This window comes from Tachypleus tridentatus, chromosome 9, assembly GCF_004210375.1.
Source record: "Tachypleus tridentatus isolate NWPU-2018 chromosome 9, ASM421037v1, whole genome shotgun sequence".
Lineage (NCBI taxonomy): Eukaryota > Metazoa > Arthropoda > Merostomata > Xiphosura > Limulidae > Tachypleus > Tachypleus tridentatus.
The window spans coordinates 89,460,162-89,485,101 of NC_134833.1; the positions used below are offsets into that span (position 1 = coordinate 89,460,162).

Sequence of the window (24,940 nt, forward strand, 5' to 3'; positions counted from 1 at the left end):
ACAACCACTTAGATCTATTTTGCCGATTTATTTGAGACTTTGTACTTCATATCGAAATGAATAATAGATGACTCACTATTTCTTCAATGGTACCATGCACCTTATACAGGTTGTTTTATTCGTCTGCTTTAATTATTAAAACTTCACTATTAATTTTCACTATTGTCTGGCCAAACGACATTATACCACCCCGAACACCAATTCACTCGTAGGTGAGCTGCCGTCAGTATTTACACTGATTATTTCTCGAATACGTACTGCTGATTTTAATTAATTTAACAACCCAGAGGGATGTAGGATATTTTAGCAGTTCCATGGAGCTCATCGGAGAAATACAAATTGTCATGGTCTCAAATTAACCTCTCACTCGGTCACTACGTGAACCGAAGAAGTAATTCTTGGCTTTTCACTTGGACTCTACATCCAGTGGTGGACAGTCCCGCTCTCCTCTCAATCCCCCCCCAAAAAAAAACTAACGTAGTGATGCCCCCTCAAATTTTATAGTTTACCGCTTATTAACATTTAAACCCATGCTCATAAATTAAGATCAGTGTCCATTAGTTATCTTGAATATCCGAACTGATGCAGAATACTATCATAAACAATAAAGAGTGAGATTGATAATTACATTATAAAGCCTCCAAGATTGAAGGTCCAAACATTTTTGGCGATGCGGAATCGATTGCGCAAGTCGAGAGTCCTAACCACCAGGTTGTGCCAGGTCTCGCTTAATTTTACTTATATTCGTATGTATTAAAGTCTTACCTGAGAAAAGAATGTTTTGTGTTTTTTTCCACGAAAATAATAAAATTGTCAGCTGCAACTCCTACAAGAATTGATATCAAGTGAAACTTATAAATCTTCAGTGGCATAATAATACATCGTTATAGACTCAACTTACAAGTGTTTTATTGCTTGTTATGCCTGGCAATTTTGTTCGCGAATATAACTGGCAAAAGCGTACCGATATTTGACGAATCTCACCAACAATAACATAGTTTACAGAGTCTTACAAGTTTTATATTTCAGCTGAAATGGAAAATTATTCAATTATCAATACTTAGCGTATAAATAATCGTTCTGCAGAAAATTTGGCCGATAAAATACTTAACAGACTCTCATGTAACAAACTGAATATTTATTATAGGGTCTGCTGTTGGTCTCTCATAATATTCGAAATTTCGAAACCATCTCATGAGGAAATCAATAACCACAAAACAGTCACGTGTCTGTATATTTTGTTGTTTTATTATTAATACTTCATTATTTGATAGATTATTTATGCAAGGTATTCATGATAAAACTGTCTGCTGGATACGACCGACCACATCACACCACACATTGACCCAAAGATGAAAAATGGAAGACTTTTGAAACGTCATCTTCTGCACTTTTGTTACCACAGCAGGCAGTTGCCGTCCACTCAACTAAGTTTCATCAATATTTTCACATATGTTCGTGTACTTTGCACAGTAATGAACATTTTCAACAGTTAAAATCATGTCATGATAAATACTGTCTACACGTTTACAAAAAGACATTCATATATATAGCGTGCGTACATTTGATCAATAGTTTTAAAACACTTCAGACCCGATGCCAAATGGTGCTTATGACCGGTCTATCTGGTCAGCATAGATCTATTTAGTAATAACGTAATCATTATATATTATATACACCTGGCGAAGGTGAATTTTTCCGAACATCGGCGAAGTTTGTCGGTGACATTCAACGAAATATACTAAGTACAGTAAGCCAAGTTACTATTATAAGTATGAGGTGTAAATTAGTCCTACATGATAATGCCACATTGTCACATATTTACTTGACAGCGAGAACTATAATATTATTTCCCACATTGAGCATCTTAAAATAATTCAACCGGTTACGCAAACAACTAACCATGAAAAAGGTCTAGACACCATGCAATTTGTTCGTTTACACGAAGAACGCACCTAGAAACCCTACACAGCGGTGAGTAATACGACACAATGACAAGAACATACGATTCACACAAAATCCCTGATGGTGTGAACATAGTTTCCCGACCATGAAGTCAAGTCACAATATGCACAGAAAATATTTTGTCTACCATTCAGTTCAACCAGGTGAAAATATTCCATTCAACTCGGATTTGTACTACCGAAAATCAACCGATGGTAAAAACATTAAGAGAAAATGGCTCTCTTTTAAGACGTGCAATATAAGTTTTTCTGCATTATTTCCCTATGCTTTTCAAGCAGGACACCAGATTTCATTTGTGTGTGGATCCAGTGATTGCATCACGTTCATCAACGTGTATGGAGCGTAGGAACTGAGAAAAACGTGTAAAATGTGAAATGCGCGTGATGAATATAAAAAATGAAAATATCTTGTCCCATGTACATGAAACGCTTTATAATAGACAGAAACTTTAAGTTTAGAAGAATATTAAAATTGTTCATAGAATCATTGCTGTTATTAAGGTTATTGGAAAGTTTAATCTTCCAGTTAGAGAACACAGAGGGGAAGCTGCACATGAGCTGGGAAAAGATAAAATAAATCACGGTGTTTTGTTGAAACTGATAAAACTTGAGTCAGTGTGACACTATTACAACACTTGAACAAAGTAACTACTAGCACCCAGGAACTCAAAAAGTCTGGAGCTACTGGAAGAGGTGCTTCAGTTACTTTTATCAGTTAAACAACACTTGATAAGCTGTTTATTTTAATGAAGAATATGGTTGAGAACCTTATATCAGATGAAGTTACAAATTCTGGTAGGTTCTCAGAACAGATTTATCCCAAATAAGACATCACTACAACTGACCAATGTGTTGTTGTAGTAATTTAGCTTTAGTTCCCTCCCGCGACCGCAGTGGTAATGGACAATGATTTAGTATTTGGAGATTACAATATTGTTATCAACAAATGTGTTTTAAACAACACAGAGGGAGTAGCAATACAATGGTTTTCAGATAAAGCTCTCTCCTGTCGTAGATGTAAACGCTCACGTATGATGCTTTGCAAATGTACTCAATTTAGCTGTGATAGACCCGACAAAAGTATGTGCTTTTGGTAATATTGTTTAATTTGTTGCAAAGAGGCTTCAGAATTTCCCACAAGTGAAGGGATATCCGTAACAAAGAAAATTAGGGCAAAAATTAAATTGGGAGCAGCCAGTTTGAAGATAAATAACCTGATAGGAGAAACACGTTGGTCAGTAAAACAAAGTGCATTATCAGCTGTGTTCTGGACATCTACAGCTGTTTTCGTGACAGCATGTGACTTTGAATTCTGCAATATAGTCAGACACCTGATCAGATCAGGGAAAACGAAATGAACGAAATCTTGTGCAACACTAATTGGCATGATCTGTTAGATGTTGAAGTCTGTGATAAAGTCAAGATATCCCTGAATTATCTGTCCGAAGGAAGAGAAAATGAAAAGCTAAGTGTGATTAAACAAGACCTGAAAAAGATGGTGCAATTACATCACTTATGACTGCATACCGGATTGATACTTTTAACATGGTTTTTAATCAGGCAATAGAAACAACATAATCAGTTTCATGTTGACATGTAGTGTTTTGATGCAAATACGACCGCAACTGGTTTTAAGATGCTCACTTAATCACAATATCAATCGTAATTTCAAATTCGTTGTTCTACAGTACAAACTTGCTCATTAGTTTGATCGTAACTCCACTAGTTACCTCGAGCCCACGTGCTGACTGCCATCCTTTCTGTCTCAGCTAACTGCTTTATTTCGGCATCACAATATAAAGCAAATTTTGCACTTTTTTTTCTATATTTTATACGGTTTCAAGAGAGTTGTATTGGGATTTAAACAGTTTGAAATCCATCTAGTGAGAAATATGTTTATTGTAGGAGCAATCTGTTTATTTTTACATGTTAAATCCTTCGACGTAAACTCCCACTTTCATACCTTAAATAGATTTTTGGTTCACCCATTTAAAGTACTTAGATTTAGTATTATACTGGCACCCCGCCTCCAAATTCTTGTTAGTTCGCCCCAGCTGTCCTGAACCGGTTCCCCTATGGAAGAGCAGTAATCCCACAGACTTACAACGTAAAAATCCGAGGTTTGTTTCCATGAAGTGGACACATCGAATCCTCCAATCCTTAAAGGAAGACCTCCTCAACTGGATTTAACGATTTTATGTCTTCACATGTATTTGAAACAGCGGTTCATAAATTGCTTCTCTTTGTAGTATTTGACTCAATTCAACAAGGCATGCGATTTATACTTCGAATTTTAGCAGAATAATAACAAAGGGTGACCTATGTCCAAAACACAGGGATACAAAATTGCATGTTAAGAGTCAGAGTTAAACGTTATGGTACATTTTCAAACATTTATTTGCATAAAACAGATTCCGGCAAAACATTAGGGTTTGAGCCTCTTTTATTTAACGACGTTTCGAAGACGTATTGCCATTCGTCGTATTACAAACCAATGAACAAGTTAAAGATCCGTGACAATATTCATGCCCAAAAAAACCAGTCAAAATCCTAGATTTGCCTATTGGTAGTAAATGCAAGAGCTCACGGATTTTTTTATCCTTTTTAATTTCTGTTTCAAATATGCAAAGTTTGGTACTTTTCAACGAAATTATATTTTAAGCGCTATCTTGCATGAAACGTACCCCTGAAGAAAAAACCAGTATCCAGTTTCATCGTCTTTACGCGCACCTTCACTTTTTGCGCATCACTCACACGCGCGAACAAAAACAGAAAACATAGAATATATTTTTAGAATCTTCATTAAATTACATAATTCAAAACTTACAACATATACTTTGATATATATTTAAGGATATCAAGAGAAAGGCTTTTATATCATATTCTAAAAGTTTTACTGAATTTAAAACTTCAAAACAAAACTATATATCAAGTGCTGCAACTATCGAACCTGTAATCTAGAGGATAGAACCATTTTGTGCCAGTCCGTTTTATACAAGTTCAATAAGAGAATAGTGACTTTCGATTTATTATGCCTCTAGCCTACGTTGTGCATAATTAGTTTAAATTTTCTCCCACTAACATTTTAAACATTACATGATCCAATAAGAATAACCAGAGGTAGACACGCGGAAGAAACCTAATAAATTCTCGTGAGAACCTAGTACTAGAAAATCACGATCCTCCTCGAGTATCCCACATCCTGTGTCGCGTGCCACGAGCTGTACCAGATGACAATAGAATGATTGGTTATTGTTTGCTTGACCACCGGCGCCTGCTTGCATTCCCTAACATGGCGGTTATCGGTTTGGTTTCTTCTCCCACGACCCTCTACGGATGTTGGTGCTGGTATGTTACAAAATTTCTACAAGATAATAAAAACTGTTTGATGGAGTGCAAAATCAGATAAAATAATCTAATCAATTGTTTATGCTTGTAAGTTTTATAACGAACTTTTATCTACTCGCATGAGAGTAAAATCAAACGAGAATTTTTTTGCCTCTCAGTTTTCTCAATATTTTAAAGCTTGAAGTTGATGCGGGTATAAAGAGTAATATTAGAAGAAACAACAAAATCCTTGAAACTCACCCGTAACTAAGATTGGAAATCTACTATTGCAGTTCTGAATTTTGGTTTGATTTGTTTTGAATTTCGCGCAAAACTACATGAGGGTTATCTGTGCTAACCGTCCCTAATTTAAGAGTGTAAGACTAGAGGGAAAGCAGTTAGTCATTACCACTCGCCACCAACTCTTGGGCTACTCTTTTACTAACGAATAGTGGAAATTACTGTCACATTATAACACCCCCACGGTTGAAAGGGCGAGCATATTTAGTGCGACGGGAATTCGAACCTGCGACTCTTGGATTACGTGTCGAGTACCTTAACCACCTCGCCATGCCGGGCCAGTTTTGAATTTAATGACTGCGATTAAAGTGTTCTTAGTCGTCGGTGCACCCCTAAATTCGAGATTTAAGAAAGTTCTACTGCTTATGGTCTTATCTGTTGATACACTTAAAGGCACTATCACTTTTCCTAAACTTCTTGATCCAAATATAATGTTTTACTGGAAAACAGCAGACGGTATTTGTATTTTTAACCAATATGGAACTTTATCAAACACATGAGATAAATATAAAGATCAGTTACCTTACAGGTCATACATAGCCATCTGTTATTTATTCACAGTTGGTGCTATTATTTAACTAGTCAGCAGCACTTGTTGTCTACACAGATATTCGTAACTTAACACCAGGAATAACTATCATTTTTATAATGTCACTAGTTGGGACCTCAGTTCCACAGTCATCAGTAAGTCACGCCCGTCCCAAAAGAGAGGTGAAATAAAATCCCTTCTATAAGCGTAAGTGAATTAATTCAAGACAGACTCACGTGTTACTTTTCATTATACTCTAATATTCGAACCTTGTCAATAATAAACCCCATTTGAAGTTTAACGCCCTTTCGACTTCCCATTCTACTGCTATGCTCAACCAACAAAAAAAGTAAAAAGGAACGGCGTGGTGGCAGATCAGCCTCCGTCCGTTCTACGATTCCTCCCAGCGGTATGTCTGCGGACTTATAACGATAGAAACAAGGTTTTGATAACGGAAGTAGGCAAGAATACAGATAGCTCGCTGTGTAGCTTTATGCTTAAACTACAAACAACGAAACCGTTCTAGGAAGTGTTTTCTATAAAAATGAAAAATAAAATCGAACTGAATTTAAATGGCAACTCTGTTTGATGGATAGATTCCTTGGCCAGTTAAAATATCGCGTCTTAAATACTGCTACCCACGTACGTGGCTTAACTGTGAGGTGAAATACTTTTAAGTTTCAATTATAGACGTCCCTAACCGAGAACTAGTGAGCATCAGAAGTACTTTGTCCAGTTCTTTAAACCGTGTGTTTGTGTGTTTTTCTTATAGCAAAGCCACAAAGGGCTATCTGCTCAGCCCACCGAGGGGAATCGAACCCCTAATTTTAGCGTTGTAAATCCGGAGACGTACCGCTGTACTAGCGGGGGGCGTTCTTTAAACCGAATAACTGTATTGTATGTCACTTTTATAACGCCTCAAGATCTGAAAGGGGGGATGGTTTTCAGAGCCAACGCTTGTCGGGCCGCGAATTCTTTAATTTGCAGTGGTACATGCTGACTAATAAAATTATGTGAATAAGTGACAAAATTTCAAACTTCATGCAATATAAGTCTGCTCTAAAATTCATAAATGGTCAAGGTTGTCTATTTTCTATTTTTCCAAGAAACTAGCTTTCCCCATGTAGCCAATTATTGTTAACGTTAGCTTCATCGATTGTATTGTTTAAATCGTTCTAACATTTGTAATGTCGACTGCACAGTTTAGAGACTACACGTATTCAATAGACTAGAAGGAAGGCAGCTAATCATCACCACCCACCGCCAACTCTTGGGCTACTCTTTTACCAACGAATAGTGGGATTGAACATCACATTATAACGTCCCCACGGCTGAAAGGGCGAGCATGTTTGGTGCGACCGGGATGACAGGAAATAATTAATAATAATGGAACATACACTATTGATTAAATAACATTAAAAGTGTTTGAAATCATTTCTCTTTTACTGAACCTAAAATCGTACATTACTTGAGGGATGATTTGATATGTGGTAACCATATCGCTACCCTTCCTCTCTTTGTTTTTTTTGGGGGAGGGAGATGCTGTTTGATTATTCAAAAGTGTAAAAAGCAAATTTAAAGTGGAAGCCCGAAACTTATTTGACTGAGTAAAGCGAGGGAATGTGTGTTGCCACAAGGGAACCCATTACGACCCACAAATTGAGATAGGGACCCTCTTCCCTAGCTGATTCAATACTAAAAAAGCATGGGAGTAGTACGGAAAAAGTAAAAACAACGAATAAAATATCAGTCATACATACAATAAAGAAGTAAACTCTACGAAAACAAAATCCCTATCCACCTTTTCTAATTTTCAGTGAATTTAGCTAGTTACATAGTCTACCTTTAACTTTGTATGACAAAAGAATTACGGGGAGATTTAATTATATAATCATTGACTCGTAGGATGCTTCAGAGACTTTCTCGTCTGCCCTGTTAAGAAGTGAATGTTTACCGAGTTGTTGCTGTGTATCAAGTGGGCCCTTGAGTACCAGAAATGTTACATTTCCGTATCTTACCAACTGGACCTGTACGAGTCGAGATAGAAATTATCAAAGTAGACCTTTCATGGGATAGGCCAGACAGCGGGCTCCAATCAGAAAAGAAATAATTATTTTTTTAAAAAACGTAAGGATTGATAATCTAAAGCATGCATCGACTTTTATATCAAAAATCGTCATCATAATGCTTTCTGTGTTAAGTTTGTATGTTTTGATATTCGCAAAGCTACACGAGGGCTTTCTGCGCTAGCCATCCCGAATTTAGCAGTGTAAGACTAGAGGGAAGGCAGCTAGTCATCACCACCCACCGCCAACTCTTGGGCTACTCTTTTACCAACGAATAGTGGGATTGACCGTCACATTATAACGGCTTCACGGTTGTAAGGGCTAGTACGTTAGGTATGACAGGGCTGTGTTTAGACCAAACGTTTTCTAAACAAAGAATATAAATGGGGGCGTGGTATTAAAATCGAATACTAGTTAAAATAATATATTTTGTATAGGTTAAAAGTGTATTTTCTTCAGAAGCTGACTCGGATATTTTACAAGTTTGTATTAAATTTACCAAACACGTTTTGGTTTTAGTTCTTTGGATTTTGCGCATAACCACGACAGAGCTGCATTAGCTGTTGTTAATTTTGAAATGACAAAACTAGAGGAAAAGTATTCTTTCAGCATCACCCACCGTCAACATTTTATATTTCTTTACTGGTTCGATTACTAGGATTCGACCGTAATTAAAATAATACACTTATGAACCCAAAGTTATATTTTTTATTGTTCGTTTTCGAATTTCGCGCAAAGATACACGCTAGCCGTCCCTAATTTATCAGCTAAGACTAGAGGGAAAACAGCTAGTTCTTACCACCCACCACCACTCTTGAGATACTCTTTTACCATCAAATAGTAGGATTGACCGTCACATTTTCACGCCCGCACGATTTAAAGGGAGAGCATGTTTGGTGTGAGGGGAATTCGAACCCGAGACACTCGAACTGCGAGTCCAGCATTCTAGCCACCTGGCCATGCCGCGTCATAACTTTCAAACTACGTAAGGACTTTTTTTTATTGGTGGTAACGGTACGCAAATCAAGAATCTTTAGCTACATAATCAGACACTCTAGCCATTTGGCAACGCTTAGCACATAAAACAGTTGGAATAGAACGTTGTTTACGCTAAAAAAAATCAGGCGCCTCTTTAATTTATTTTTTTACCAACGCCCTATTCTAACTATTTATTATTTGAAAACGAACTTTAGATTAATCAAAGTATGTCATTGATTTCACTGAGAAACCCATTCTTAAATATTGATTTTTCTCCCGTATATATTTGTTAATTCATCCTTCTAAACTTTCGGCTCTAACTTGCTTGACATAACTTGGTGAAAAATAAGAAAGTTTCTTTACGCCAACGGCCGGCATGGCCAAGCGTGTTAAGCGTGCGACTCGTAATCTGAGGGTCGCAGGTTCGCATCCCTGTCGCGCCAAACATGTTCGCCCTTACAGCCATGGGGGCGTTATAATGTGACGGTCAATCCCGCTATTCGTTGGTAAAAGAGTAGCCCAAGGGTTGGCGGTGGGTGGTGATGACTAGCTGCCTTCCCTCTAGTCTTACACTGCTAAATTAGGGACGGCTAGCACAGATAGCCCTCGAGTAGCTTTGTGCGAAATTAAAATCAAACAACTTAACGCCAACAAAGTAGATTAGCTTTTCTAAGCGTTTACTTAATTTCACTGGATGTTTGTCATGCGACTGACGTAGCTTTAATGTTTTTTGCTCAAAAACGAATATCCTCAGCTACTCATAACTCCCATTTTCTTTTCTTACATGTTTTAGAGTAAACGGTAATTAAACGAACATTTTAATAAATTTGTCGGGAGGGTTGCTAGAGGTGGCGAGAGAGAGGAGTCCTGGAAATGATGCAAGAGCACAACTGTTTTTAACATATAACTAACCTTAATTACATTCATTTATATCTTCCCTCAAGGCGCTGTATATATATTTCTACCGGATATTAGTTTATATTTACAAGAAGTTTTTAATTTGTTCAAACCATGTGACACTGGCATATCTATTTTCTTTTTAAGCTCGTCTTGTAGCTAGTGCTTTTTCATAACCTTTGGTATAATCTATTGTTTTCTAAAAATTGTTTTGTCTCAAGAGGTGTCACTACTATCACTTTCCAAAATACATTGTAATGTTTTTGTTGGGTTTTTGTTGTTGTTTTTATAGCTCTTGTTCCCAATAAACTACGGGCTCAACAACTGTAGTCACTGCTAGTAAGGCACATTTTTGTAGCGGCTTTACAAGCACGGTTAGATAGGTGAAACTACATTGTTGTGAGTACTTACGTTAACAACGTCCAAAAAGAACTAATACACATAATCAAATGTACAAGCTTTATCCATCTCTCATCTCATGATACTGAACCCACATAACGGAACAGCACATGTTGCTCAACAATTTTCCCTTTCGTTCCCACCTGCACCAGCAACTTCCACCGCCGGATATCCGGAAGCAGCTCCGGGAACATTATAGCGGTTTACAAAGTAGCGAAAATGTGAGCCCTTCTATTTGTATGCATAAGCAGTTTCCACGTATATCCACACATGTAAATGACCACGTACGTATAGAGAGACTCGGTAATACAGCTTATGCATCATTGTACTCACTGTGCTCAAGACAGACGGTACTGATGTAATTGATATTAATATTTCCACTGTGCTGGGATTATACATCCATTGAATACAGCCAACCTAGAATAATCAGTTGAGTTAAGGATATCGGGTTTCGCTGCTATAAGTGTTTTGTATGGGTTTCCTCTGTGAACTCAGGAAGGCAGCCACACTAGCGGTTTCTCTACAAACTCGTTCAGACGTAGTTATTTGTATGTCAAATGTTGACACAGCAGGTTTTGGGTACAGAAAATAAGATCGTTTCTATCAAAGTAGCTATAGGACTCGTAAAGTAATGATAACGTGATTAGTAAACTAAAGCAAAAAACATGTTTAAACGCAGCTGATTTATTTTCTGGGTCATGTCATTAGCAGTTGTACAACATAAATGTGTGGTAATTGGTTCCCGGCATACACTTTAACTGCAAACTGTGAACGATAAAAACTATACTAACCAAATTTTTGGTTCCTATTGTACCTAAAACCAGCTTTATGGGATACTCTAGCAAATTCCACTACTACCATAAGTTGCTACAAGTTTGTTTGTTTTTCTGTTGTTACTGTACGAAACAATTTTTTGTTACCAGCAATTACCACGACTTCTGTATCTTCTATAAGTTGGATTTTCTTGTTATATAAAACGCCTTATTGGGGACACTGGGAATGACAACGACTTCTGTATCTTCTATAAGTTGGGTTTTCTTGTTATATAAAACGCCTTATTGGGGACACTGGCAATGACAACGACTTCTGTATCTTCTATAAGTTGGGTTTTCTTGTTATATAAAACGCCTTATTAGGGACACTGGCAATAACAACGACTTCTGTATCTTCTATAAGTTGGGTTTTCTTGTTATATGAAACAATTTTCTAGGGATACTTTGACGGTTTACCATGATTTCTATATCTGCTACAAGTTAGGTTTCCTTGTTACATGAAACACCTTTTAGGAGATACTCTGACATTAACCACAACTTCTATATCTACTATAAGTTTGGTTTTCTTGTTATATGAAACAGCTTTGTGTGAATATTTAGTTGTTATCACGACTGTTATAAACATTTTTATTTATTTATTTTGTTCTTGAATGAAAGTCAACCTAAAAACACAACTTATCATGTGCACTTTCCAAAAGAGATAAATACGACGTCAAATGAATGAAAGTCAACGTTGTTTTTGTTATAAAAACAAACTTTCTTTATTAAACATATAAATACGTTAACGTAAAATATTGAAGTATGTTTTGTTTCAAATTTTTTGAGTCTTTTAAAATTACAAAGAACTTACAGAACTAAAGTAATGAAATTATCTCAGACATGCTTTGTTTCACGGTTTTAAACCTTACATGCTGCTTTTGTGGGGACACAGTACAAGAGGAATAAAGTTAAGACTACTAACTTTGAAGGGTGGAGAGGATTATTTTGGGAAAGAGGAAGGATGAGGGTTAGATAATATGAAGGAAAGAGATAATACCAAAGTCACCTTAAAGTGGGGATAGAATTACTGCAAATAAATATTTGGGGCATATAATCGTGAAGGAACAAAAGGAGACCTGGGCTAGCTTAAAGTTTGGAGAGTGTTACGGTGAGAAGGGGGTAAGCTATCTGGAAGGAGAGTTACTACAAATCTAAATATATGGATGCATGTTTTCATGAAAGAGAGAAAACTAACCAAGAAGTAGCTGGAAGTTTACAACAAGAAAAAGAAATTACTGTTGAGTAGAGAGATGGTTTTATAGGTGAGGGGTCTCTTATAAAAGTGAAATAACGTTACATTGAAGAAGAGAAAATGTTACTGCAAATAAAAGCGAAAATTAGAATGCGATGAGAGAGAGCAACCATGATTTAATAACAGGTTTATTATATTATTCAAACGAGAATATAAAGTCATAAGACGGTTATAATGAAGAGTGGGGCTGTCATGAATAGTGAGAGACCTATTATAATGAGCTGAACTGTATTATCATCAGGATAATTATTCTTATTAACCTTGAAAGAGTAAGAGAGTTAAAGTTTAGAGGACAGGGTTATCAAGAGATTGTTGGAAGTCTACTTTGAAATGGTAAGAGAGCTACAATGAACTGTGGAGAGGTTGAATATTTTTTTGGTTGCATACCATAGTAGCAAGACCACTTGTACTACAGTGTCTGATATGATGCCTGCTTAAGGAAAACTTTTTTAAAAAACCATGAAGACTAATCCGAAGCTAAGATAATTTCCAACTGCAAAAGAATAGTCAACAGAGAGTGTCAAGTAAATTCTTCTTGAGACTAGTCTATGGGTGGAAGCACTGATCAAAATTCCTATAGATTTTAAGCCAACGGAGTTTGAATAGGAACGTGATGATATGTTATATTTCTTATTGAAAAACCACTTGAGCGGATCGAGATATTTCAAATCATATATTGAAGATGTAGAAGTGAATGACCTTCTTCAATAGCTATATGTTGCTGTACTATACAAATCAGCTCTCCTATAGTACATTTTTAATGTGTGATGAAGGAACTAACAGCTGTAATAACAAATGGACTGAAGCAATGGAGGGCCGCATTGAGAAATGAAAGGTTTTTGTTGTTTACTTCATACTACTCGCTAGTTCTAGTTTTGACTTCGCTGCGAGTTACTGCTGAGGATTTTTGTTGTTTTTCTCGAATGTCGTATACAACGCGATTTGTGTTATAGTTGATATTTTACGTCTAATGGGTAACAAAATTGTTACAACTTTAGTGACCTTCATCGTTTTGTCTGTAGACTGGCTTGATATTTTAATTTGATAACAATATATATTACTGTACAAAGAGAAATACCCGTAGTGTAATTTGGTTTTGGTATGTTTTGGCTCCCAATGGCACAGCGGTATGCCTGTAGACTCAGACCGCTAGAAACCGGTAGCTTTGTGCTTAATTCCAAACCAACTAAAAGTAGATTTTCTTGCATTTAGATAAAGTGGATTATTCATCACTAGCACGTGCCCGTTGAAACACTTCAAAGGTAATTTTCCTAAAAATAGTGTATTCTATTTCTAATTCTATATCTGTTGCTATTCTTTATTTCTTATGTGAGACCGTCGAATGAAGTCTAAGACTGATAGACGGTGTATCCCCACCGCTATGTGTGTTCCACTTCCGCAGTCCCTCCAAAACCGAGGGTATATTTTATAACCATACATTGTAGCTTGTACCCTGGGTTCTTTTCAGTTGATGCAGCGTTATTTGTTTCTGTTTTGGCTTGTTTCTTTAGTTAAAATAACAAATTACATAATTTATCAGGGATTTGGGTTTGCTATTTTTAACGCAGACCTACCTTATGATTTTACTTATTTTACTATTTAACTTCATTAAAATGTAATTAATTTTACCAATATATATATACATACATACATATAAACCAAACAACAAGAAATATATACTCAAACACGTTCCTCTCTTTATGCGTTGTTTCCGTTCATATTTCTATCTTCGAAACATATCTTTTAATCGCTTGATGGAGAACATTTTTCGAAAACAATTCTTCGCAAAATGAAACAATTTTATTGTTAATAAGTTTTTTTTCTTAGATTGACCATTTATCATATACAAAGACTGACAGGTCGATGTCGATATGGGTATGGCATTTTGTGAAATTGCAAAAAAAGAGCAGATTCCTATAATGTACTCTTCTTGAAAATAAGCATTTTAATATATAATCTTGTTTTTTTATTAACCGTACCGTACAGGAGATACAGAGTATGGCAGACACACATCTGACTATTATATACACATATTGCAAATAATAATGTGATTAGTTCCTGGTTTGGTAATAAATATATTTTGTAATGAAATGGTTAAGAGTAGCATTCATTATTATACTTCATGTAACATAATTATGAGATGAAATTAAACCAGATAATTATGTGCCTGAAGTATGGTAAGATGTTAGGTTTGAATCCACTTTAATTCTATTTCTATTTCGCTAATTAAACTCATCATTCCTAAAAACTTCAGTATGGACACTGAGCTTAGGGTGGTATGTTGATTTCAAGCTATGACAGTGATGTAATCATGTTTTCTCTAGCATCTTGGCCGCTATATCGGATTAAAGAATGATCCAGGAATAAACATAAGCTGAACTAGGGGATATCGAAAACCTAGGTGTTGACATAAATTTTGTTGAGCTATTTCTCAGAGAACCTGAGATACGAGCAAATATGATTTTCCAGCTATACTAGTCGCCATCTTGAATATCTCACGGCGTTCAAGGACACTTACGTGGCACCATTCAGATTCTGAATCAAATCAGCAAACTCGAAGTTCATAACGTCCATCGAAAAACATGTGATGGGCGCCAATTCCAGATTTGAACCCGTGTGCTGCTAGACTACTGCGTTGCAAGTTTTAAAAATTGTGGGATTTATACTATGGTGTGTGTTTTCTTATAGCAAAGCCATATCAGGCTATCCGCTAAGTTCACCAAGGGGAATCAAACCCCTGATTTTAGCGTTGTAACTCCGTAGACTTACCGCTGTACCAGCGGAGTACTTTATACTATATAATTATTTTCAGTAATTTTATCACAAATTGAAGACCGGCTTAGATAGACGAATGTATGGAAAATGTAGGTAATTATTCACAGACCTTTAGTTATTCTATTTAATAGTTTCATTACTCCTTAAAATTGCATTCATTGTACTTCTCTCATGAACTAGTGACTGTGGTATTAATAGCATAAAGAATAAAAAACTAGGTCACCAAAGAATTGGGGTTTTCAATCTAAATGGGCCTTACGTACAAGGGTGTTAAATGAATGACCAGGCTAGAAAACCATAGGTGCAGATATATAACCATCCCTAATTTTTGAACTACTAGTGACCAACGAAAAGCAACAATAAGACAGCACTCACTACCTAATGGCTTTGTGCAGCTCTTTGAACCAAATAATTTGAAGCGTGTTTATCGACATCGCATCTAAAGTCTCAGACCCTTCATATGCAGCCCAACTCACTAATCAACAGGCTAGAACTGACCTAAGACACTGATTCATTTTGCTGTAAGAAGATGAAGGCTTTCAGAGTTTCATTTTTTATAACTTTCGTTTACTTGCATTACGAAGGACCCGGCATGGCCAAGTGGGTTAAGGCGTTCGACTCGTAATCCGAGGGTCGCTGTTTCGAATCACGCTCGACTTTTCAGCCATGGTCAGTCCCACTATTCGTTGGTAAAAGAGTAGCCCAAGAGTTGACGGTGGATAGTGATGGCTAGCTGCCTTTCCACTAGTCTTACACTGCTAAATTAGGGCAGGCTAGCGCAGATAGCTCTCGAGCAGCTTCGCGCGAAATTCAAAACAAACAAACAAAGCATTATGAGCTTATCACAAAAATATCACTTTTCTTCTTTCTCTATAAGCATCTGTGTGTTGACGTGTAATCGTCTCATCAAAGACATCTTTAGAACCAACTCAACCGCTTTGAAAGTTGTAATGTTAAGAGAACTACAATCACACGTTTTAGTAGTTGTTCTTCAATTAAATTCTGCTTCATAATTTAAACGCTAATGGCGGGCATTCTAATAACATCTGTGCTGAAACTCAAAGTTGGATGTTTCAGTATGTGATTCCAATCATACATACCACTTAATGACATGGTGAAGAATACTGGCTAGATGATATGTTTAGGTCACGGTATTTCTGCTTGTAAAAGAAAGACGAAACTTAAATTCAACCATTTTTATATCAATTTTGTTAGATAACATTCAGAAAACCGTTCACTCTTTTGGACAAAAATATGTGCAATTAATGGTAGTATACTTAACTAACGAAAATTTGCTACTGAAAATATGATTATCATTGAACTCTATAATCACGTGCCACACACAAACGAACACGAGCACATACATTATGTACACTTGCCATCCATATTGTATTATCTATAGCTCTACTTATCATATGCGTGTTCGTTTTCCAGTATGTAACACGTGCGAGTGAAGCTTATGTCATTGTTCTCTACTTAGAACAGACTGGATTCACCAATAGATACAGTAGTCAAGTGTGTCGAAAACCGCACTGTTTCGCTTCTCTGTTATTGTTCTAACACACTTTCCTAAAAAGTTCAACAATAATTCCTTTGTTAGCTAACTTACAATGCTCTGAGAGCCAACTTGGGTCTCATCGGATAAAAAACAGTTTCTAGAATAACGTATATATATATATATCCCTGCTTATCAGCTAAATTTGCATCCTATTTTAGGACTGCAAAACTTGGATTAATTCGCTTTATCTGCGTGACACATGTTATCTATTTCACTTTCTCATACTGAGCCCAAAAGTTACAGTTGAATAGTTCATACTGAAAAGTGTAACAGACTTAGTCACCAGCTGTAGTTATTTTAAAAACAACGAACTGCTAGTGAAATAAAGAATACAACAGATGGATGAAAACTGCTATATTTTGACATAAATGCCTAACCTACACTTAAAACTTCTATAAAAATAAACTGTTTACGCAGTTATGTTGTTTTCAAGATAATATTCATTTTTCTAGTTTACTTTGTGGACTTCAAATTTGCTATTGATGTAAAGCAAGGACTTGTAGTTTAATTAAATAACTTTTGTTCTATTAAGAACTATGTTGTCAAAACCTGTTGAAGGGAAGATTGATGTGGAACAATTAAAACTTTTCCTTTTATATAAGTATTAGTTTTGAAGTAAAGCCTTTCTGTTTAATTTAAAACTTACCACTAAGTGAATGGATATATCCTAAAATGAGAGGACTTACTGCTGAAGCGAAGGTTGTTCATGAACAGATTGTTGAAGTGTGAGAAATTAAAGTTCAGTTAAATGCTGTTGGTGAACATGTAGTTGAAGTGTGAAAATTACAGTTCAGTAAAAGACTGTTGTGGAATATGTAGTTGAAGTATGAGGTTATACTGTTTAAGCGAATGCTGCTTTTAAACAGTAAGGACCTATGATTAAAGTGTTTAATTTTGAAGCGAAAGGGAAATCAAGTTTTCAAAAATTAAAACGTTCCCAAAACAAAATTTTGACAATAGGTTTAATTCTAGCACAGAACGTTTCAAAGGAATATAATCTACTTATTTTTCACTTAAAACCGTTCTATCATATTATTATAAAAACTAGTATTTTTAAACGTTTAAATGGATTAATGAAATAAACTGCTTGGATCAAATACCACTGTTTATTCTCTTTTAGGGATAAATCTGAACTTCTCGTTGCATTTTAATTAATAGGTGGGAAATAACATTATTTTAATATATTTACTATTTCGCGCTGCTTTACCCCATAAGTACTGCTACAGCTACTTGAACAAATGACTCGATTAAAATCACCAGTAAAATATCCTGTCTTAGAAAAAAACGACTTTAAAAATTATACTTGATTTCTTTGTCTAATTTTTTAAAATAATTCTTGGTTTGGTAATCATTCAGCAAAAAAACGATACGCAGTAGGCTGTTTGTGCTCTGCCCAGCACGAATAAAAAACAACTGATTTTGAGCGTCCTAAGCTTGCAGACTTACTGCGCGTGTGCTTGTGTGATTCTTGTAACAAAGCCTCATCGAGCTACCTGCTATGTCCACCGAGGGAAATCGAAACTGATTTTAGTGTTGTAAATCCGTAGACTTACCGCTGTACCAACGGGGGACAGACTTACCCCTGAGCCACTGGGGAAGCAAATAATTGTTAAAGTTATATATATATTTCTTTTTTTTTTTCAAGACGAATAAATGAAAGTATTGGAACGGATACTGTTTGCTGCGATGAAACGAGGACAGATCACTATTTCAAGATGTAAGTTTCTTAGTAAGTTATTTACTCATGGAAATAAATATCAACTGAATAATAAGATGTTTCTATGAAACAACATCTGGTAGCAAAGTTCTAAAACAAAGTATTCTAACTTTAATTCTTTTGTCATTTTCCCATTATTGGTTTTGTTTTGTTTTTGTAGTTGAATACTAAAAAGTAAATATACTCTTCAAAAAAAGAAACGCAAAAGGAATATTTTTGTTATTTTAAAGAGAAATATATGTAATAACGTTACAAGCTCAAAGTATGTGATGTTACACGTGTTAAGGCACTGATTGTCAGACCAAAATGACAATAAAAGTTGTGCACTTTGAAAACGGAGGAAAACATCGGATTTTTCGAAAAAACGCATGCGTGTCCAATAAATTTGTTTGAGAGATCTGCATGTTCTGCAAGTGCAACATGTGCAAAATCCTTATAAAAGTAACGGGTTCTCGGTTTCCATAGCTCAGTGTTAAGCCACCGACACGCAATACAGTTACGCCAAGACTGACTGAAGCACAACGCCATTGGTCACTTGGAAGCAGGCGAATCTCGATCAGATGTTGCCAGAGCTGTGAATGTCCACCCAAGCACCATCACAAGGCTATGGAATCGTCACCAACAACATGTATCAACTCGTGACCGTCCACGACCTGGCAGACCTCGTGTGACCACGCCCGCACAAGATCGCTACATCCGGTTACGTCACCTTCGGGATAGGACCACCACTGCGACGTCTACTGCCTCAACCATACCAGGGCTGCGTAGGATTTCCGATCAGACCGTACGCAACCGTCGACGAGACACTTAGGTCCCATGTGCAACCCATAATGGTGAACGTCAACGACGTTTTTCAACATGACAACGCCCGTCTTCACACAGCCCGACTCACCACTGTCTTCTTGAGATACCACAACATCAACGTTCTTCCCTGGCCCTCCAGATCACCAGATTTAAACCCCATCGAACATCTTTGGGACGAGTTGGACCGACGTCTGCGACGGCTACAACCTCAACCGCAGACTCTACCTCAGCTTGTAGCAGCTTTGCAGGCTGAGTGGACAGCCATTCCACAGGATGTGATTCGTTATCTCATCGCTTCCATGGGCAGGAAATGTCAAGCAGTTATTGATGCTCACGGGAGACATACTCGTTATTGACGTTGAGTGACGTTAAACTTCAACTAGTGAGCGTGGACTTCGCCTTTGCAGACTTTGGATGTTCAGCAGTGAATGTGCAAAGTTTCACACATGTCGTACAGAACTACCCGGAATAAACTTGTTAACAATATGTCTCAAATTTTGCCTTTTGCGTTTCTTTTTTTGAAGAGTATAGTATTAAAGAATAATATCTCCAGAAAACTAAGCTATAAATTTATCTACGAAGATTACTCTAAATTACTTTAAACTTTGTAAATTATAATGATCTCTTTGACAAGGAAGCACTATAAAAACAGAAAAAACTACAACAACTTTAAAATTAAAATAAATAAGGTCCTCTCTTGTGGATAAAATAATATAAATGCAAGCTAAAGTGTAGCGTATGTTTTGTTAATTTCATACAAAGCTGTCCTCTGCTAACACAGCGGTGAGTCTACGGATTTACGGTTCGATTCCCCTCGGTGGGCTCAGCAGATATCCTGATGTGGCTTTGCTATAAGAAAAACACACACTCGTACAAAGCTACTCGAAGGCTAGCGGCGCTAGCCGTTCATAATGTATGAGTTATAGAATAGAAAGAAACCAGGTAGTCATTATCACCCACCACAGACACCCAACCTACTTATGTATCAACGAAAAGGGCGATTGATCGTAACTTTACAACGCCCCATAGTTTAAAGAGCAAGCGTGTTTGGTGGTGGGATTATAATTCGCGACTTGTAGATTGTGAATTTAGCGCACGCACCACCAGGCTTCGGAAGAGAAGCGTCAGCGCTCTAAAACCCCAGTTACAGTAATGGGTCATTTTCGGTTTGTTTTTTATTTCGTCTTAGCTTTACAATTCATGCAACTGCTATAAAGTCGCTGAAAACACGTCTAGTTTGTACTAACTACAAGTGAAAACAATGTTATTAAGTTTTTTTCTTCGATACGTTCACGTGTAATAAATTATCTGATAATATTTTCTATAAAATATAAGGTAGGGCATAAATTTAACCAACTTGTACAGTTTGATAACAAGAATCAATATTAAAACCTATGTAGAATATCGTATGCTAAATCACCACGTAAACAACCTACTGCGATTTCATTCATATTATTAAAAACGATGAAGCTATCTCTTGATTTCGCGAAGAAATGTACTCAGTTTATGAGAAGAAAGTGTAATTTTTCTCATGAGCAATATATAAAATTCAAACTACTTTTAGGAAAAACCAACATTATTATTATCTTATTATGAACCCACCCCCTTTCTCTCTTTTTTAATTTTTTAGTTAGGTGTAAGTTATTTTGTAATCATTAGAGTTAAGTGCTCAAATAATTCCCAAATGTACTTGAATGATATGGTTGCGTACGAAAGTTTGTTGCAACTTATTTCAAAACTGAAAAAAATATTAGTTCCTTATATTTATCAGTTACATACGTAATCCTATTCTAGTGTATAGTTTCATTTCTTACCAATTTCCCTAGTATCAGTTTGTTTGAATACACATAACTTACTACGTTCGTTTTAACGAAAAATAAAGATAGCTAAGCTTTTTTTTTATATTGCGTTCTTTTCAGTGGCTCAGCGGAAGGTCTACAGACTTATGAAGCTAAAATTACGATTTCAATGCCCGCAGTGAGTAGAGCACAGATACTCTACTTTGAAGCCACGTGCTTAAAATAACTGAATATTTTTCTCTTATAATTGTTCCTATTCTCTATCCTCTAAATATATTGATAATAAATTCCAATTAAACCAAGCTTTCAACGTAAGTCCTATTTTTAAAGAATGGAGCTAATTATCTATGTTTTTTCTTACGTTCTTATTTGCGATGATTAAAAAACATTGTTATGACAATGTAATATTCTTACTGGACGTAGCCTGGATGATATCTCACAAGATTCGGTGAGCTTAGAAAATATAGTTTAACCGCATAACCACTAAGTTAACAATGCAAAGTAGTCTTTATAACAAAAAATAGCCCAGCATGACCAGCTACTGTAGTTAAAGATCTCGACTCGTAATCTGAGGGTCGCGGGTTCGAATTCCCGTCGTACCAAACATGCTTGTCCTTTCAACTGTGTAAGCGCTATAAACTGACAGCTAATCCCACTATTCGTTGGTAAAAGAGTAGCCCAAGAGTTGGCGGTGGGTGGTGATGACTAGCTGCCTTCCCTCTAGTCTTACGCTGCAAAATTAGGGGCAGCTAGTACAGGTAGCCCTCGTTTAGCTTTGCGCGAGATTCAAAAACAAGTAAACAAAAGTATGATAGTAAAAGAAATAGATATGTTAAACATTCTAAACAATATTGTTAGCAAATATAACATTGATTATAATTTAACTTAGGTCTCTTCAGCCTCCCGGGTTTTTACAGACGTTCATGGTTCTTTGTTTATCATTAAGCGCTAAGCTACTCAATGAGCTATCTTCGCCATGTTTATGGCAGATATGAAACCATTATTTTTAGCGTTATAACCACTGTAGCTTAACGCTTAACTACCAGGGAATGACAAGTACTGTCATTAACTACTGACTATTGCATTTTGTATTGAAGTGGACACATCAGCTGTTGCTAAATTACTGTTTGGGTGTTTTTATCCCAATAATTCTGCATGTTTTATACAGAGTATAGTTACTTTGGAATAGATGTTTTTATGTGTTCGAATTCAGTGTGTCATACACTGGTCAAGGCATTCACTCTTATAGATTAGGCAGTTATTACATTGTATAAATCTGTATCTTCTCTTACTTTGAAGCCTTAGTTACTTTTTATTTCTCGTTGTTAATTAATTTTTCTCTAGTCTTTTTGTATTCGACGAAATATCAGTGTTACCCTGAACAGATTTTGTTAAATATTGAGGATGTTACGTAACTAATGAAAAAACATGGCAACAGCAGCTTCTATATGATTTCTATAAACTTTTATTTTTGTACCATCAACTTTCAAGTTTGAAGAGGAAGAAAGAAAGAAATTAATGCTTTCATTGGCTGAATTATAAGAGGTTCGGTGACGTTTATCCAATAACACTTTACGCTTCATAATCATTGATGTTCTGAGGCGGAGCAAGTATCACGTGATCACTGAAAAGCATGAGGAATAAAAGACAAAGGTATGTGATACGGTTGTCGACAAAATTACTGTCATGTAGAAAAGAGCGTGGGCAAACGTATGCACGTGCTCCATAGACGCCGTTGCTTGGTAAATCAGTCAGCTGGCAGTATGTGTTGAGTGTTTCTCTTTCCTGGTTCTGCTGTGAAACCGTCCTACTACCATGCCACGCGGGTTCCTGGTGAAACGGTCCGGCTGTCACCCACATACCTATCTAGAAGCTCGACCGAGACAGTGTGTAGACATTGCACACAGAACTATTACTTTAGACAAAGATAGTCAACATAATCCTGTTTCTGAAAGCACGAGGATTTTCTCATATAGTCGTAGAACGGAGGTAGAACAACATGAGAGCTACACAGTAACCTCAATTCCGTCAGTGGTGTTTAGTGGCCTGGCAGAAGAACAAGACGAGCCACTGGAACTTACCACAGTACGTCGGTCCCCAACAAAGGAAACACCTCTTCTGGATCAGCTTCCTGCAACTCCTCCTCAACCTATCAAAACTACTCAACCACCCCATTTGTATCCGACTCCAAAAAAGAGAACCCTGTCAACAAGTCCCGATACTGAACGCAAAACGAAGCCTCTCCGGAAAGGAAAATTTGCTCGTAATCTAAACTTTGACGACAATAAGACATCTCCAGTTTCGGGAATGTTTATCCTCGATCTGGACAGTGACGAAGAAATGACAGGGTCTGTTAAACAAGGTGACATTGATCCTAGTCTTAACCTTGTATCCGTTAGCGAAGAAGCCAAAGCCGAGCTAGCTAAGATCGACAACAAACTGGGGGCCTACACGTGCCAGCTATGTAAGGATGAATTCGTCGATGCTTTCTGTCTCGCTCAGCACCGCTGTTCTCGTATAGTCCACGTGGAATACCGCTGTCCGGACTGTGATAAGGTTTTCAATTGTCCAGCCAACTTGGCTTCTCACCGTCGCTGGCACAAACCTCGTCAAGCTACTGTAACCACATCAACCAACTTCCCCGCCACCCAGACAAAGCCCTCCTCCACTGAAAACTCAGCTGCACCTTCGTCAGATCCACCTGTGCTTGAGTCGGGTGCGGGAGAAATTGGGGAAGGGGAAAAGTTCGAGTGTGAGGTATGCGGGAAGAAGTTCAAGCGGCAGACATATCTTAAAAAACACGTCCAAACACACAATAAAGTAATGGAAAATTCTGACATAGACTATTTCTGCCAATGTGGCAAAGGTTTCAGAAGTTTGGCGGATCGTTCCAAACACAATTTAATTCACCCTGGAATGTTATCTTCACTCCAGGATCCTCACCTGGGAGACATCTTCTACCCATGCAAATTCTGCCCAAGTATCTTTTACAGCCCAGGAAGCTTGAGTCACCACCTTACCACCTACCACCCAGTGGAAAGCAGGAGACTTCTTCTACAACAGCTCCCAAACATTACTCCCCAGTTCTCTGCTTAGTGAACATATTAACTATTATACTCTTCTTATCTAGTCACCTTTGTCACTATTTGATACTCCACCAGTCCACATGGATTTAGTTTTTAGTTTTCTGTTTTTCAAACTAGTAAAAATACCAAGATTCATTTCGACCAGACCTTCATATGGAGCAACATAAAAAAAATCATTCAAAGATATTTTTCATCAGCAAGTCAACTAGTCAGATTCCAGTGTGGAAATAAGTACATTTTGTTATAGTTTTTTAATTATTATAGTTTATAAGATATAGCTTAAAATGTGGTATTGCTTTTTTATTTATTTATATACAGACATGTATATATATGTGTATAAAGCCACAAGCGATAATGTTATACACTCCTTGTTTTATTTTGGACTATAATTATTTTCAAAGGTCCGTTATTATACTCTTTGCTAATGACAGCAAAATACTTTATATCTCTTAGGTTAATAGCAGTATTATAGCTAGTTGAGTAATGTGTTTTAACCTTCTCTCACGTGGGTGAAAGAAAGTTCAGACTAGCATATATACAGCGGTAAAGAAACTGATACCGACCTGAAGGGACATCTGAATTAGCAGATATATCAGTCTTAAAAACAAACATACAAAGATAAGGAGTTGAGGTTTTGTATTCCCACAAACTGATGTTATAGATAAAGTTACTCAACA

At 36.7% G+C, this 24,940-nt stretch overlaps 1 protein-coding gene across 1 annotated transcript; it reads left to right on the plus strand.

The window, feature by feature from the left end:
• The first annotated feature begins 22,871 nt into the window (after window positions 1-22,871).
• LOC143227180 (insulinoma-associated protein 1a-like) lies at window positions 22,872-24,470 on the plus strand. Its single transcript, XM_076458678.1, has one exon. It carries the CDS (start codon window positions 22,993-22,995, stop codon window positions 24,271-24,273), a length of 1,281 nt encoding a protein of 426 aa, XP_076314793.1. The 5' UTR covers window positions 22,872-22,992; the 3' UTR covers window positions 24,274-24,470.
• Window positions 24,471-24,940: the final 470 nt, after the last annotated feature.